This window comes from Sinohyriopsis cumingii, chromosome 7 (genome assembly GCF_028554795.1).
Source record: "Sinohyriopsis cumingii isolate HCF-2022 chromosome 7, ASM2855479v2, whole genome shotgun sequence".
NCBI classification, from domain to species: domain Eukaryota; kingdom Metazoa; phylum Mollusca; class Bivalvia; order Unionida; family Unionidae; genus Sinohyriopsis; species Sinohyriopsis cumingii.
In genome coordinates, this window is record NC_142967.1 from 104790576 (window position 1) to 104809226 (window position 18651).

Here is an 18651-nt window from a genome sequence, read left to right on the forward strand (position 1 = left end):
AAATACAGACATGATTAAAAAAACATTGCCATGCAGTCTGTAATGAATGCAAGGATGAACACAAATGACACTTGCATTAGCTTCAAAAACCCAATTCTGAACTAATGACAGCAGCAAAGACTGCCTCCAATTAAGAGTATAATTCACTCTCCAATGGATTTTAAAAACATAAGCCATGTAATTTTATTTAATGTCAGTGTGGTTGTAACTGTGTCAGTGTTTGCACAAATGTGTATGTGTGTGATGATATCTGATAATTTTTAGTCTGTCACCTATCAATTGTTTGCAAGTGTACTCAATGCATTCAAAAATATGTTTAAGTTATTTTCTTGTATCTTATTTTCAAATCTGAATTTCCAGCCATTTCATATAGGCTTTTATGAAAAGACAGCTTATTCTTATTTGGATCATATCTATTTTTTAGGGTTACACACAAGCCCCCACCCCCATCTCTTGAGACTTCAAAGCACATTTTGATTCTCAAAACAACCCCACTAGTAATATGGTATGAATAATGCTGTACTTATCTGTAATGCCTACGACTGTAATAATTGTACATCATATATATGTTATTGTAGAAAGAGTAGTGGAAGGTTAGTTTTCTGTCTAAATGAGCTTCCAGTTTAAATAAAGTCATTACTATTATAGTTATTAATTATTATTTGCATAGGAATAGGTCTATACAGATAGGGAGATATGTTTAATTATCAAATAATCACCCTTTGTGCTAAAACAAGGAATTTTATATGAAGGAATACAAGTCTTAAATAGTCCATTATTTCAAAGCATACATCACCTTCCCAAAAATATGCTTCCATATAAATTCCAATAGAGGTCGGAAGGAATGTCAAAAGAAGGGGTTATAAATGGCGATGTGAGTAATAATTTTTAATAAAGAATTGCAATATGTAAATATCTAGTTTGTCACTTACTGTCTGGATCCCATCTGGAAAGCTGTATAAAATCTCAATTGTACCACAGTTTTTGAACCCTGGAAGGATGGAACTTGTAATTGTGACTTTCATGGTCCCTTTAGGTTGGTTCTCTGTAATTATCCCATATATTTTGCCACACACAGGACACACAGGCTTGTTTTCCAATGTCATCTCCATACATTCTCTACAGAATACATGACCACACTCGTTAAATGCTTTGGGATCTACTAGTGTCCCCAAGCAAATTGGACAGGACTCCTCTTGACTTTTTTGAGCTCTCTTGCTGCCATGGAGATGATTGCCAGGATCAAGTTTTCTGTGGGTGACACTAAATGCACTGTCATTAATTACTGCTGTTTTAATATGGCTTTGTTTTGCATGCTCTGATAATATTACATATCCATCTGCATTCTGTAGTGTCTCACCAGAGATGTCAAACTTCTGTCCAAACTGTTGACATGCAATTTCTTTCAATTGATGTACCAAAGATGTTTCATTTGTCACTAAGTGTATAGTCATCTGTTTAATAGGTACCATGTGAGGATCTGAACAGACTGTGGCAATCCCATCCATCATATATTCACAAAGTAATTTCACTGGGGTTGTCTTGTCACCTGAAGAAGTGACACTGAGTTCTTAATTCATTGTGAACCATGTATAGGCCAAGTGAAATGTATTTGTAAAGATGAAAAATATAATATTCTGTAAATGAAAATTATACACAAAACTAAAGCCTCAAGTGGGCCCTGATGGTGCTCACGTGACCTATTGACATGTGACAGCTTGGCTTGAATTGAATGCATTTCATTTGCATATTCATGAAAGCACAGTCACTCAGCTGCTGCAGCTTCTTGGCACATATAATACTTATTATTATAATTCTCTAAATTCTTGTTAATACAGGCATGTTTGATCAAATTATGTTTACAATACAACTCATAAAGAACCAGTCAGTTACAAGATCAATTCATTAAGTATGTATAAATGTTTTTCTTAATCCTACCTGCCCAAGAAATTAAATTGACTAATTTGGAATATATCAGTTTGCAAATGAAACCTAATGGGTAACTTTTCTTAAATCTTGATTATATTAACTTCAATTACCAAAGAGTGATCAAACTTGGTTAAAAATTAACCCTTCAGAGTGGTAATAAACTCAGTCAATCAGATGCAAGATCACCTCATCAATCATGCATATATATTAATGATTATACCACAGTTTTTTAATCATGGAAAGCTGATATTTTTGGTTTTCGCTTTCATGGTCCCTTTTTGTGTTCCCTGTAATTATCCCAAATAAATATCTTGCTACAAATGGGACAGGCAGGTTTGTTGTTTTTCATTATGAATTCCATACCATAAACTTTACCTCATGGCCATGCACAGCCAGGCCAGTCTGGGAAGTAATACAATAAGCTAATGAGCTGCAATCATAAACTCATAAATATGCATAGGTCTCCGAGAGTAAAATTCATCTTGTAAGTTCTTGATGATATCTGCCTGTTTACCAAGCTTGATTAAAAGTGGAACAAGACAAGGAAATACCAGTCAAGGGGTTACATTATATGTCTCCCCATGAGGCAAGCCTTGTGGGGAAACATATAATGTAACCCCATGACTGGGATTTCCTTATCTCAGTCCAAACCCCTATGCAGATTAATGTTCTCACCCAATATTTTCCTTTAAAGTAAAAAGAACTCTTCACTATGTAATATGGTTCACATGCAAATATTTACATGTGACTCATTAATACAAATATGTTAATGAGGGCTGTGGTGTGACTGTTGCATCCGAAGTACACAGTTTATACGTGTGAGCAAAGAAAAATAACAACATAAGATGTTGCATAGTAATGACGTATTATCACATTTAATATATGGATGTTATATGAAACTGACAATAAATAGTTAATATTTATTACAAGAAACTGTTTCATTTTCATCAGTTCCAATTTTGAAAAGTTATATTGTAAATAATGAAATGATACTTGATATTCAGCTCTACTGTAGTTATACTTAGTACAAGCTGTAACAAGGAGTAACATGTTAATAAAAGTATTCATGGGTAATTAGTGATCTGTGTTACCATCATATACAGCTCTCCTTTTCTTTGAAGGAGGTGAAACTGTGATATACTTATGTTGTAATTAATACTGATTGTAAAATTACCCCCATGTATAAAAGACCCTTCAAATATGGACCCTAGTGGATAACTATGTGCTAAACTTTCAAGTTCACGGATTCTTTGAAAATGTATTTTTCTGTCTTGGAAATATGGCAAGTGCTACAGTGAAATTTGCTTATGGATTAATGCGTTGATGGATAAAAGATTCTTTCTGGTTGGTATTTGTCATTAAATATTGTAGGTATATTTTTGATTCAACTGAGGCACAAATGGAGCTGCTGAACAAAATTAGAATAAAGCATGTTTGACATAACACATTTCTGGCTGTAACTAAGTTTTCTGTAGTTGTTAAGAAAGTTGGTAGGCTATGAAGTGTATAGGTCTATAGTCTTTGACAACTATGTCAGGCACAGCAGAAAACAAGGGTTTCTTTTTTTTTAAAGTAGTTCTGAGCATGTGGACACCTTGATTGAGACGACTGGTCTGAGATGACTAGACTGAGATAAGAAAAGTAAGGTTAGCAAAACAGCTAGATTTCTCTGCCACATGGACGAGAAATGTAGATTGCATTCATAATAAAGCTAAACAAATATCTTGATAATATAAACCTGTCTAAAATGTTTTATAAACTATTTTATAAAATGAGTTACTAATAGTCCTAGAGCTCAACCAATCAAATGCAAGTTGACCTCATTAGTATGCCCATTTACTCATTGACTGAAAAATGTATTCATCCAAAATTTTGATGATATAATCCAGCTTAAATAAAACAGAAATGGTCTCAAGTGTGGTCTCACAGTCCATAAAATACAAGATCTTTCATAAACACAAATGGAAATCAAATTCGTCTGATGTCTTAATAATATATCGCAGGAATTCCAAATCTGATCAAAATCCAATCAGAAATATGGCTTAAACAAATGTAACAAACTCAGCCAATCAGGTGCATGATCATTTCATTACAATGAGTGGCTCTTATTCATTATAAAATTTGTCCAAAACTTTTGTGCACATTCCAAGTTTCATCAAAAGAAGAAATATTTATCCAGAATGGTAACAAGAATTCTTTTTGATGTACCACAAAATGGAAAATGCACAAAAGTTTTAGTTGATGTTAACAGCCAGCAAAGAGTAACAAAGAAAACTTTATGGGGTTTTAAAACTATATTGTGATACTGTACTGTTTCAACAACCAGCTTCTGTATTTATGTTACTGCATTTAATAGCCTAGATATTAAGACCAATCCACTTATCTGTACACTTATATTTCATACAAACATATGAGTTTATGAGCTGAACATCTTTCAATGACTATGACTTTTCCTACCATGACTACAAGCAGGTTGAGCGAATTTTTGTCTCATGCCTTCCATGTTGAGGTCACCAGTAGTTTATAATGATGAAATATAACTGCTACCCTAAGTGACTGAGCAGATATGGCAAGTAACTAAGTTTAAGTTTAGTTTAAAGGTGCAGAAAAGGATATGAAACTGATCAGTGACTTAACCTTGAAGATAAAACCTTGACTGTTAGATATCAGATGTACTTGAATTATGCTCACAACCCAGAGGCATGACCCTGGATGTTAAGATCAATATCAGAGTCCTGAAAATTGACCTGCATATTTGATTGCAACAGAGCACAAAGTCTATTTTTTTAAAATTAATCTGCATATGTACAAGTCACTGAGATCAAAGTTCATGAAATACTGTAAACTTTACCATATATGTCTGCCAAGTGGTAAATAGTATTATAATAATGTACTTGGAGTCCCTTGGACATTAACCTCTGACCTTTAAATCCCCAAACAAACAGATGTCTTCCTTGTCTTAAATGCAAGCTATCTGCAAAGTTTCTCCAATGCATGTATTATAGAACTTGCACAGTTTTATGGAAATAGTTTTTCACTTCTTTCAGTCTATATGACCCTGACCTTTGACCTTTTAACCTCAACTGTATAGGTGTCCTCCTCATCTCGAATGCAAGCCATACTAACATTTGATCAAATTAAGTGATAAAAATCTCATGATATCATACGGAAACATTTGTCTTCTTAAGAATCACTGCAATTCATTCCCCCCAATCAACATGTGCTTTTCTTACCTCGATACAAGCTTTACAAAACTTTGTCAAGGTATCTGGCACACAAGTCTTGTGGAAACAGTTTCTATTCTTAGTCCCTATGCCCTTGACCTTTGACCCTTAGAACCCCAAAACTTTTAGGTTTCTTTCTCTCTCCGAATGCAAGCTAATTACAATGTGTTATTGTAGACGGTTAAGAATTTGAGTCACTGTATGGAAACAAAATAGGGAACAGACAGATGGATGGTTATAGGATACAATCCATCCAGACAATGGCCTTTGGCTTGAATATGACTCAATCACATCTAGTTTTCAAATTCCTTCACAGAAATGTGGGTACAATAGTGGTCAGAGATGCAAAAACTTCATTTTGAACTGATGATGAATTGTAAAGTTTTAATGAAATTATATAAATTCCACCATGTATGCAAGAGGAATAATGGTAACATATTTAGAATGCCTTGTTAGATGGCAGATGAGCACCCATTTCATTAAGTGCCAGTTAGATACTGCTATAGTGTTTCTGTGAAAACCCTATTGCAATACAACCATCTATTAAAGAGACATAGAAATAAAAAGAAATAACAAATGGATATAATCCAACATTCAAGATGAGAAATGAACAAGCAATTTGATTGGTACAATTATGAAATAGATTCATTTGGACATCATAAGAAGTTTTTCAGTGAAAACACCATGCTAAGATAAGGATCTATTCAAAATGAGTAGCCATAACAGCATTTTCAAAATGATGTCCATGGCAATCTTATTGGATGTCAGGTCAGCACCATTTGCATTTAGGACCAACTAAACATACCATATAAATGTCTTCAAAAAAGGTCCCATGCTGATATATGACCATAAATTCAGAGAGGTTGAAAAAACATGAATTTCAAGATGGTCACGTTGTGGTCAGTTGTTATGACTGAGGGTGATCATTTATATTATGACCACCTTTACCTTGGGATGAATTTGTGTCTACTGAGTCACATGTCTTTTAGACAAATTTAAATTACAATTTATTAACTTTTCAAGGCCATGGGTTTTTTCAGTCTTGGAAATTAATCTGGGGTATTGTATTTTATTATTAAAATCTAACAATACAAACTATAAATTTTACATAATTTGTGTGTAATAAAACTGAATATATAAAATGCACATTATATGTCATACCATATAAATATGGTAATACCCTCTTTTTTACCAAAGAAATAAAACCATTCCTAATTTTTTAAAGAATTTCTAATGTGGTTAAGTTTTTAGAAACAATTCACAGAAAACAATTAAACTTATACATATTTGTTTCAAGAAAACTGTTTTTATTAGAACATTATAAATATTAGAAAAAGAAACAATTACTTGCAAATATCTATGGTTGTGTACAGAAATTCTAATTCTTAATTTCAACATTGCACAGAGTTTATACTAGCATGCAACGGTCCACTCACTATGCATATCATTACAATATTATCACAAGATTGCAATGATTTGTTGTTTTTACAAATCCATCTTACAACCAGTTACCTTTTCTACTTTGAGTTCTACTCACTGTATTTTGCATCTGCTACCTTTTCTTTGGTGATACAAGTTATTTATTTTAATGTGACATGTATGTATTTTGTATTAAATTTTTCAAAACTGGTTTGCATTATTTTACAAGGGTAAGAATTAAATTAACTCCGGTGTCTGTACCATTAAATGATTGACATCATGGGTTACTTTACTTGCTTTAATTTAGGGAGAACAGAATGGCATGTTAAAAGAGAATATTAAGCTGACTGCAGGACATCTGAATTGAGAACCATTTGAACTGTACTAAATTTGAGTAATGTCCTCAGATTTAGCTCACAATTAAACTCATTGGATATCAAGCCAATCAGTAACAAAATGTATGTTGCAGACCATTTGGTTCAAATGGGTTTGGTTATTTTTTCTTTAGTTTTATATAATATAGACCAATGTCTCTATAACCCATGAATTTTGCTATTGGTAACAGCCACATGTGCAAGTGCAACACATGGATTATAATCAGTGAGAAGTGAAATTAACCAAACCAGAAAACATATTCATGTGGGATCAAGGCTGCAACCTATATCAGTTACCAACAAAATGCATATTAACATCTTTGATATTGTGACATGACAAATTGTGTATTGTTTTAACTTGACTTTTTTTGTCTGTAAATCCACTACCACAAAGTTTCTTGTCTGTGCTTGAAGTTGTCAGGGATTTTCCATTTCTGTTATCATAATCTCGAACTCAGCCATGCTAATTGTTTTATCCCCAATGGTCAAAGAGAACAGTTTATTAATCATATTAAGACTACTTTGTGCTGCTGTGAGAAGTTCTGAATAAATACATATTCCTGGATGTAATTGGATTGAAATTAATTTGCTAGCACCAACAGAGACACCAGTTACTAGCAATAAGGTCCCAACATTAACTCAAGCTGGGCACCTATGATGATTGCTGTTGCCATGATTCCTACCACACTAAGACCAACAGTTGTTGCAATGGCAAGCCTACAAATAGCACCTATGACCAATCATTCATGTTTGTATCTTATGATTTATGCAGTTCTCTTGGTGATGTCATTTTGCAGTTGTTGTTCCACTTCAGTTGTATTTTTTCATGTCACTTGCACTCGTGTCTTGTGTATTATATAATCATTATTGTTTTCATCCAATAACTGTTAGATGGACAAGTGTGTCCTTAATGAGTAAGACCTTTCTTATACTAGTTTTGTTAATGTTAATTTTCACATTCGTTGTAGAAGGCAACCATGGTTTAGCAGTGAATTCCACTTCCTTGTTGTAGAAACAATCCCTGGATGATTTTGCACCTGGTGCTGCAGTCAATGATTGGGCTTTTTGATATGCTAATGCAAAGATTCCAAACTGGCTTTAAGTTGGTCTTGACATGTCATGGTGGCTTCAGTGGTGGATTCCTATTTGGCTTTTAACAAGATTACATTTGAGTGTACACGAGGGTCTGGTAACGTTATTGTTTTGAAGTACATATCTGTCGACAAGTCAAACAAAATTATTATTGATGTTAGCAGCCTTTCTTTTAGGTCATCAATCACTTTGTAAATTCTGCAATCTCATCACCATGATCAGAATCCATCACATATTTAATGATTATTCTTAAATACAAATGACAAAAAAGTATTGGTACCCAATTGCAAGGATGTAAAATCCTTCTAACTGAATTTTATCTATGATGACCAATGATACTCATAAAGTAAATGTAAACTTCATAGGGCAAAGAGATGCTACATATCATTAATTCACCAAACTGGATATATTTTTTAACATTACTATTGAATTACACCCACCGTAAAGACCGGATAAGATAAACAAATATAATCCAGACTTGCAAGTATTTAAAATGTGACAATTAAGTAAATTATCAAAACCATCCATTAACCACTTGTTAATTATCCAGTTTCCTCATTTGCCTCTACCCTGATCAAAATTCCTGTGTATGCTGTACATACAGTCACTGATGCAACTCTGCAATGTATACATCCATGTATTGCTTTACTGCAGCCTCAGGTACATCAATGTAATTTTAATAAATGTAATCAACAAACCGTTCTTTACAGCTTTCATTGATTTCAGTGAGGATGTTTTGCAACAGTGCCAATGAGCCTGACAATAACATCTTGAATGTCCATGTTAGATATTTGTAAATTTTGACATTTCATCACCTGGCTCAACATCAACCTGGCTGATAACCCAGGTAAATCCATTTTTAAAATTATATTCTGAATTTCAATTTTAGACGTTTGTAAATTACCAGTTCAATCTTGAGAAATTATAAGCTCACCAGGGTCAACATCAATAACAACCTGATTAGCATACTGTCAATTCCACTTTGGTGGCAAACACACTTAGATCCATATCAACAGCGCATCTAACTCAGAAACATCTATAATTATCATAGGACATTTTATATAATATTATACATACTTTAATGTGAAATCAATACGTGTTTGCAGGGCTGGTGAACACTCAAGTGGATGCCATACTTCAACAACAAAGTGACCAGATATGGGGCCATGCAAAAAGTTTTGGTACATACAGTGATGATTTGTTCTAGTACATAATTCATATTTTCAAAGATATTTGGCATTACACTTATTATGTCCCAATGCCATATAACCATCTTTACATATAAACAGCATAATCTGATTGATTTTTCCATTCCAGCATAATCTGATTGATTTTTCCATTCCAGCATAATCTGATTGATTTTTCCATTCCAGCATAATCTGATTGATTTTTCCATTCCAGCATAATCTGACTGATTTTTCCATTCCAGCATAATCTGATTGATTTTTCCATTCCAGCATAATCTGATTGATTTTTCCATTCCAGCATAATCTGATTGATTTTTCCATTCACCACTAGTGTACAATTTTTGTCCACTCACTGTCATTTATTTTCTAGTTGCCACTAATGTACCTCCTCTTTTGCATTATAAAGTGCAGTACTTTGATATTAATGTCAACATCCAACTTGTACATCACAATTTCATAGAATTTAAATGTTTGCTTTATAGCAATTCAAAATTTTAAATCTGGCTTTCACAAATAAACAGGCTCATTCTCTTAATGATCATACAATTCTGAATAAACTTTCTTCCAACATTGCATCAGGCCAACTTAGCTCAAATGACCCATCATGGCAACGTATTACAACAGCTCTAATATGACCAGTGTTTGCATATTTGTTTCTCATAATGTCAAATATCTTGGAGCATTTGTAAATTTTCTCAATAGTTTTTGCTTCACTGCTTTTAATATTAGCTTCTGAAAATTGTTTCCAATGTTTGCTTTACTTCTCTTCTGCTACACTGTATTCAGTTTCATGAAGATTGGTGAGTGTGGATGCCTCATTTTATTAATAACAAAACCATTTCTCTAACTGATTTACCCTTGGTGATCTTCGTTATTCAAAATACATTATTCCTAATAATCATTAGGTTGTTTAAATGAAATCTGAAGCAGATTTTTTAAAGGTTGGCTTTTAAGTAGACATTATAGACAGCTTTTCTTTAAGCAGAAACCTCAGGCAGGATTTTATCTTTTTGTTTAAGTGGACTCTTAGGACAACTAATTTGCATATTTTGCCTAAGATTCCACCCTAACTCCACCAAAGTCTGCTTGAAATTTGCATAACTCTTTAATATGTGCATGTTTTTGTTTTAGGCAGAAAAAGCTTAAAAATTCCAACTGGACTCTGTATTATGACTGATTGGAAAATTTTGTACGGGCAGTGATTTAAACTTATTAATTTTTACATTCCATTAGTTTGGCAAAATATTACTGTCATCAGATATCCTTATAAATTATTTCAAAATACTATATAATTATACATCTGTGAATTTTTTACAATTATATACCATAGTAATTGTTTAATGCAAAATAATCTCTGCCAATATGAATTATTTTCTATAACAGAACTGTGTAGTGGAGATCAATAATCCTGTTTCTGTACCAGCCCATGCAATTTTATAGTACAGCTAAATTAAATCAATAACATAAGCCTTAATAAAAACTTTATCATGCAAATTTACTGGTAAGTAGTGTCATGCAAATTTAAGAATCTAAAAGATATTTACCATAGTTGTGTAATAATAGGCGTTTTTTTTTATTACTAAGCTAGGTTGCAGCCTCTATCCCCCATGACTCTGTTCTCTTGTTTGATCACTTTCACTTTTCACTGATTATAATATGTGGGTTGAATATGCACATGTGGCTTTCTTACCATAAGCAAATGTCATTGAGTATACATGCAGTGGCCTATATAAAATAAAATAAATTTAAAAAAAAAACGGTTTAAACTTCATGGTCTAAAGCATACAGTTTGTCACAAAATTTTGATAAAATCTGTATAAAAAACAATTACCAATATGTTGACAATTTCAGCCAGTAGGGATGCATGATGACACCTCAGTTGGAAAAACAGTACTTGAGACTGACTGTGTAATGATATGAACATCTTCATGTGGTAGTTGCAAAGCCTACCATACATTATAATTAATGATCCATCAGAATCTAATTATATAGTGACACGGATGGGCAGATAGCTGACTGGAGGGTGCTTACATGTACACTGCATCTAGTTGTTTCATAGCATTTGGTGCAAGATCATTAAAACTTGAAAATTCCACATAAATGGCATAACAATTTTATAATGCCATCTGAATGTGATTTAAAAAAGGGTCAACCTAATTTCATTTACCGGTACATCATAATCTTTCCAAGAAATTGTGCTTACAAAGTTTTTATGGACAAAAGTCCATGTCTAAATGTAGAAAAGTCTGAATAGTGTGTTTGGGACTTTAGCTACGACAAACTATACCTAATATGAAGTTACCACTAACATGGTTAAGTAATATTAAAAGACCAAAGTGTGGACTGAATGTATTATGAGTACATATGTATAAAACATAATCTTTCTGAGAAATTGTGCTTACAAAGATTTTACTGAAAAAGTCAATGTCCAAAGTAAAAAAGCATTAGTATAAAAACTTTTTTGTAAATCAAATAAGATCATTGCCAATATGGTTAATGAATTTCACCAGTCTTATAAGAACTCTATCCTGCAAGCATCAACACTAACGTTTTAGGCTTGACTTATCATGTTGTATTCACTAATGAAAAAAGGTTCTCAAAACTTACCAATGCCAAGAACAGCAAGTGCAACAGAAGACATTCTGTATGCTATGGCTTGAACAAACACATTTTTTACTGATTTTTCAATCTGTTTTTTAAAATTCTGTGCATGCTTATGTTGTTCCAGCTCCACCCAACATGGTGAATTAACATGTATAATATGCCGGAAAGGTAAGTTTGGTCTGCTGGTAGGGGTTTTTGTGACATACGTTTCACCTTCCCTTTTAATACCGCCCATTACACGCCTGTAATCTCCATTAGCATATTCAGAACCACATGCTCTCTTCACTGACTTTGCAACCCCACTTTCCATATTGGGGAAAACCGGACAGACAATTCCATCCACTGCAACATCAGTTATGTCATGGCTATAAATCAAGATCCTTGTGTGATCCCTTGACTTGAAAACATAAGGGGTTTGCTTAGATCCCTGGTCTTTAGCAGCAGCTTCTGCATAGCTTAGGGGTCTTACAGTGGCTAAAGTTTCATTCTGTGTTTTGACGGGAAAAAGCTCTTGTCTTTTTGGAGATGAGTCTTTCATTTGGCTTTGCATAGTGTCTACCACAGGTTCCTTGTTACTTCTAGTATTCAATTCTGCATCAAAGGCTAACTGTGTTAAGTGACACATCTCTGAAATTATATCCACAAAATGGATTTCCTTCACACTGAATGACTTGAGGTTGCAAGTCCTGCTGAACTCAATGACTCCTTGTACATACATCTGTGCACACAAAATGTTTGGTACTCCAAATATTCCTAGAATGTATAAGAGAAATAGTCTTCAATATTCTATCTTTGATTCAGTTGCAAATAAAATTGCAATTTAATCTTCTATTTAACTTCAAATTACAGCTATTCCAATGTTACATGCCTTTCTTAACTCTATTTCTCATCAATTTCTATTTCCACAAAATTAATGAGACTTTACCTACTAGAAACCATACCTTATATGAAGTTTCCACCATCATGGCTATTATCCTCCCCTAAGTACTGAAAGTCCAAAGTGTGCATGCATGCATTTTGTGAGTATGTATAAAAACAATACGGATACCTTTAATGGTTTGCTTAATAAAATGTAGAATTTTGTGTAGAATTTAAAAGATATTCAAACTATAGTCTCTGCCATGCAACTTGGCAATTTGCCAATTGCTGTCTGTGGCAGAGCATTCCAGAGTTTCCAATTTAGAAAAAACATGAAGGATATAAAATTATGATGATTTAATTCATTCGTTTATAATTTCTAATCCAACCAGTGCCAAAAAGTCCCTAACACTATCATACTCATTACATTTCAAACCAAACAGAAGTTTTTGATGTATACAATAAAGCTGCTCATGTTTGTTTTCTGGTTCCTGGAAAAGTTCATTTTCAGTGAGTGGTGGAATCTTTGGACTATACAGATTATAAACTCAGTAGCTGATATTTTTTAACAAAGTAATGGATGTTCACTAGTCTTCTATTATGGCAACCATTTGTATTGATAAATAGCATCATCTTTGGATGTTGTTGTCAAGGGACGCGATACTAGTTAAATGGTTTCTTGGTTTTTAACATCATTTCCAACACATTAGTTGATATATCATAAAAAAGCAATGGGAGCCAGATGCCTTTCCAAGGAATCAATAGAGGCAGATAACTATTGGCCAATCTCCTCATGTCTGTAACCTGTGAAATCCTTAAGCATGTACCACATGCTATTAAAAAACACCTGGAATCTAACAAACTATACAATCAGATGCACAATATGAAAACCACTCAATTAATTATTACATCCAATCCAGACAGACAATTCAACTAATGACATAGAAAAGCTGGACTATTATGGCATCAGGGGCTGCACACAGCAATGGATGAAAGACATCTTGGGATCCAGATCTCAGCAACTTGTTCTTGATGGAGAAACCTTGGAAACAACACTCATAGAGTCCTGAGTTCCTCAGAGAAGTGTTTTTGGACTCCTGCTATTCCTACTCTTCATTAACAACTTACCAGAATCCATATCCAAGCAACCAAACAACCCACTGTGTGCCTCTTTGCTGATGACTGCATTCTGTACCTGTAAGATTAAGTCAGTAGTGGATTCTGAAGCCCAATAAGCTGACATGAACAAACTAAAGAACTGGAAAAAGGATTGGATGATGGAGTTCAATCCCCAGAAATGTCACGTTCTCCACATTAGCAATAGGAGGAAAATCAATTAAACACTAGTCCATCCCATCATGGAATATGGAAGAGTGATCTGGGTCCCATACATCAAGGAATACATCAACAAACTGGAAATGGTCCAGCGCAGAGCTTCACAGTTCATGATCACTGGAGATCAACACAGAACTAGTAGTGTTACAGCTATGCTAAAACAGCTACAGTTGCCCACCCTCCATGACATAATAGCACAAGCCTGAGTTGTAATGATGTTCTGGACTTCCACCAACTTGATTATGTACCATTGGGAAACCTAATACCAACATCATCAATGCATGGCCACAGCCAGCAATACCTGGCCCCATTTGTGAGGACAAACATACACAAGTATTTCTTCTTCACAAATGGTATTAAACTCTGGAATGCTCTGCCATAGACAGCAATTAATTGTACTTCCCTTGATATTTTCAAATTGCAGGTGCAGGCCATCTAGTTATGCTAATCCTATCAAAATCTGCATATTGGAAGACATTTTATTTTGTGGATTAACCTCAGTACTAAAAGATACAAAAACAATGAAATTACTCTTACAACAAACAGTGGCTGATTAAATGGTTAAAACAACACAAACACATGTACAAGCACACATGAAACTCCTGTCAAGATCAATTACTTGCACCATGTTTTTGTTTGAGCACTCAACATTAAAGGGAGATGATGGAGCTAAGCACACTAAGCTAATCCGATATTAAAGCATGTGTATATGTTCGTATTTAAAATCTGAATTGATTGACATGATGCGTAGTCAGGGTTTTGTCCAAAATGCACCAAAGTGTGTGCTTCATTATTCTGCTCTTATAAATGTGCATTTATAGGTTACTGCATTTGTATGGGAAAATATGAATAAGTTTTTCAGATGAATATACTGCAAAACCCTGAATTTATGCTGTATTTCAAACTAAATACACAAGCGCAGTTTCATCAGTACACAACAACAACAGTATTAATCTGCACATAACATCACACATGAATGCAGTATATGAATGTGTGCAATATTGTAAAACATTGCACAATTCTGACAATGTAAATTTAATGGAGACAAAAATGAGCATATAGTGCTTCATTGGTAATTGTGCTCTAATCAACAGCTCTAGTATATTAAAGTCTTGTTGTTCATTAAGGTAACGTTAAGCATGCATCAATAAATGAGACATTTTCAGGAGGATTTAACTATTTTTTGACAATAGTTTCACTTGAATCAAGAATCTATTTTAATAACTATTTTATCCAATTTTCATGCACTAGTATTATTTATCTTTCTTTTTCTTTTCAGTAATAATAGGGTTTGAATACCCTATGAAAGAGACAATCCCATGCTAAGATAATCAAGGGCCATAACTCTAAGAAATATGTCTGAGCGCATGTTAAGATTAAGATTCACAGAAAATATTATTGAAATCTATTAATAAATGTAGAAGTTCCACAAGGTCATGCACAAGTAAAGATAATGCAATGTAAAACCATCATTCTAAGAAATATGCACAAATTAGGATATGATCAAAGTCCTCTGAGCTGTCGTTGTGATTAAGCTTCTGAGTAAGCATGGTGGAAATCTAATAATAAATTTGGATGCTACAGTTTTCAGTAGGTGGAAGCAAATACAAAAGGAGACCGTTTTATTCAAACTGACCATGAAGCAGATGGCAAGCACATTACACACTGGGCCATTATATAGATCATCTGTTTGCAAATTAAAATGAAGCTTCATAGCAAATATTATTGAAATCTCATAGCAAATTTATAAATTCCACAAGGTTTTAAATTATTAGCAAAGCTAATGCTATGGCAGTAAAGGGTGATAACACTAAGAAATATGCACAGAATATGATTGTCTTCAAGGCAACTGGACTGTTGCTGAGATGGAACTTTAGAGCAAATTAATGGTGGAAATCTAATAACAGATGTGGAAGTTCGTGTTTTAACTACCTGGACAGCCAATGGAAACAAAGAAAAATTGACTGATGATGACCATGTTTATGCCACCCTTACCCCCAGACCCATCTACTGCACCCTAAATATTCTAAGTACTGAGAGTAGAAACTTTATATTGAATATGAACTTGAAGGGGTTAATGTTCAGATTGCTGAAAAAAATTTCTAGAAATCCTTAATAATTGTCCATCTTTGGTCCTTTTATTGTATTTTTCTACTGCTGAATACTGAAACCATTCCATTTATTTCTTTTGTGATATGAAACCAGATAAAATTTGGCAACCAATGTACTTTCTTATGTGTCTAAACTAAAATTTTCAGAAGATGAGCAAAGCAAAATTCTTGTCATGACCTCACTGTAGATTAGTGAACTCATCGCTGAGATACTAACAAGACATATACCTACATGCTAAGTTTGATTAAATCCATCATTAATATCTTCTTAAAAACCTAATGAACTGGCATTATCCAAGGTATTCTTAACATATTCAAACAAACTGAGTTTGATAAAAATCCACTCATATGTGTTATCATGCACACAAGTCATTACCAATGAAAACTTGATCCAATAAAACTGTTTATTTGCAAAATGAAAGTCAAAATCTATGTGTACATGCCCATTACTGGTCCTCATCAAGCAGTGGGGTATAAAATGTGAAAAATTACCAAAACTAGGTGTGATTCTTAACTCAAACTGAATAGTGAAGTCATGCTGGTGGTTGAGACCTGCACCATCTTCTTTTTTGGCTAACTACATGGAAACCATACTGGAGGTCACATTGACACTATTTTAGTTCAGAACCAAATAATAAAAAAACAATGTTGATCTATCAGTTCAGGTGGAGTAGCAATAACAAAATCTTCAAGGTGGCCATTAGTGACAACTGGACACAAACAATTGATACCCTTACTCTGGTGTACAATTAGACAAAGAAATAATTATGAGAAATTAGAGGGAATTCCAGAAGGTGACATTCATGACATTATACAAAGAGATATGATTCAAAAAGGCTAAAGATGCAGCAATAGCGTAATTATCAAGAATTTTGAATTTCATGAAAGATTTTTCAGTGAGAGACTGATGGCCTTGTTTAATAGTCTTAACATTCTACATCAAGATACTGACTGACTGCAGATCAGATGTACCTTTTAAAGGGAGAAAAGGGCCATTATGACCCTTTCTTTTCCTTCTTGATTAAGCTAGGTAGAACTGTTAAACTATAACTGGGCACATGAGTCTATTTTAATCTTCCTTGGCACAGATAAAATTAGACATGGGATTTCAACAGGAACAAGCACCACTAATTTGTACCTGATTTTTAGCTAGAAACCCTGGTTGCCAAAGACAATAGACTGATTCATAGCTACCACTCAAATATAAACATATATTGTTTGCTAACTTCTGTCCATTACTGTGTATATCTATCCTGTGTGCTTAACATTTGTCCAATGATGGTAGATTGTACTTAACAATAATGTAAACATGTTGACATGGCCTTTTGACCTTGGACAGCTCTAGAAATAAACTTGTTTACAGTTTGGTGTAATTTTCCATGAAGATGAATGATTTTTTTTTCTTCAGAAAATACTTTTGTGACATATGTCAAGTGGGGATGACAGTAATAGAAGTTTAGTCAATAAAGTATTTATTTCTATTTTCTGTTCAGTCTTCAGGGAATCTATGATAAGAGCTTTGAGTTGTGTTAGGTAATAATTTGAGAGGAATAGTTAATCTAAATTATTCATTGGAATAACAAATTGCTCATTAACTTTTAGGCTAAAACACTACAGAGGGATTGTTGAGAATTCATTCAAAGATATTCTGGATTATACAATCATGATACATCAGTTTTATTGGTATATTGGCAGATTCAAGACTATTAGTACACCAGCCTATTTATTATTGGAATTCATCTGGACAATCACTGGAATTAATTTAGAACACGTTCACTTTGTATTCAAGGAAAACAAATAATTTGTTGAATTTTACTAAACTTTTTGGCTTTGCTTTCCTGTTATTTAGTTTAAGACCATAGAGTCATAAAACCATTAACAAAACATAAATTTTACTCTTTCTCCTTCCCAATGTAAGGGAGAGGTGGAAGACTGTTTTAAGGTAAGATTCTTAAAGAAAGCATCTCTCAAAATTCACAAAGGGTTTCAACTGCAACCAAAGAAGACTCGTACTAGAGTTCCATCTTGTAATTAATAAGTCAGGGAACTGGTTTCTGGGGCTCAAAGTACCTAAACAGTTTTGTAAGAGGTGGCTTTTACCCATAGTGGAGCCCATATGGAGTTAAAAGTGTTAGAGAGAGCTGCTATATAGCCCTTAATGGTGGAGCAAATGTTTTCTTCAAAGAGAAAAAGAAGGAAATCTGTAACTGGTTAAAGGGGACAGATAGGATCAATGCATTTACTACTGTACCAAATACAGAAACTTTTCCACTTGGCAATGTAAACACTGGAGGTTGATTAACTTATATCATGAGTAATGCATTTGGTAACCTTGCTCAAAAACTGATCCTGGTAGATAGATCATTTAATATGAGCTAGGTAGCATGTTATTCTGCAATAGCAGATCCCTCATCAGTGGTAATACTCTGGGATTCTTTACCAAGAGTCTTATCAGATCACTGAAATATGATATCTAGGGCAACAGGAACACAATCTGGAGGAGAAAAGACATGGAAGC

At 33.7% G+C, this 18651-nt stretch overlaps 1 protein-coding gene across 1 annotated transcript in view; it reads right to left on the reverse strand.

Moving 5' to 3' along the window:
• Positions 1–18651, reverse strand: part of LOC149795863 (uncharacterized) — a 69839-nt gene that overhangs the window by 21100 nt on the left and 30088 nt on the right. The window contains exons 11-12 of the mRNA XM_089965786.1: positions 11833–12582; positions 933–1549 (exon numbers count right to left, since the gene is read on the reverse strand). Coding sequence (XP_089821912.1) covers positions 933–1549; positions 11833–12582 — 1367 coding nt within the window. The remainder of the gene's footprint in view (positions 1–932; positions 1550–11832; positions 12583–18651) is intronic.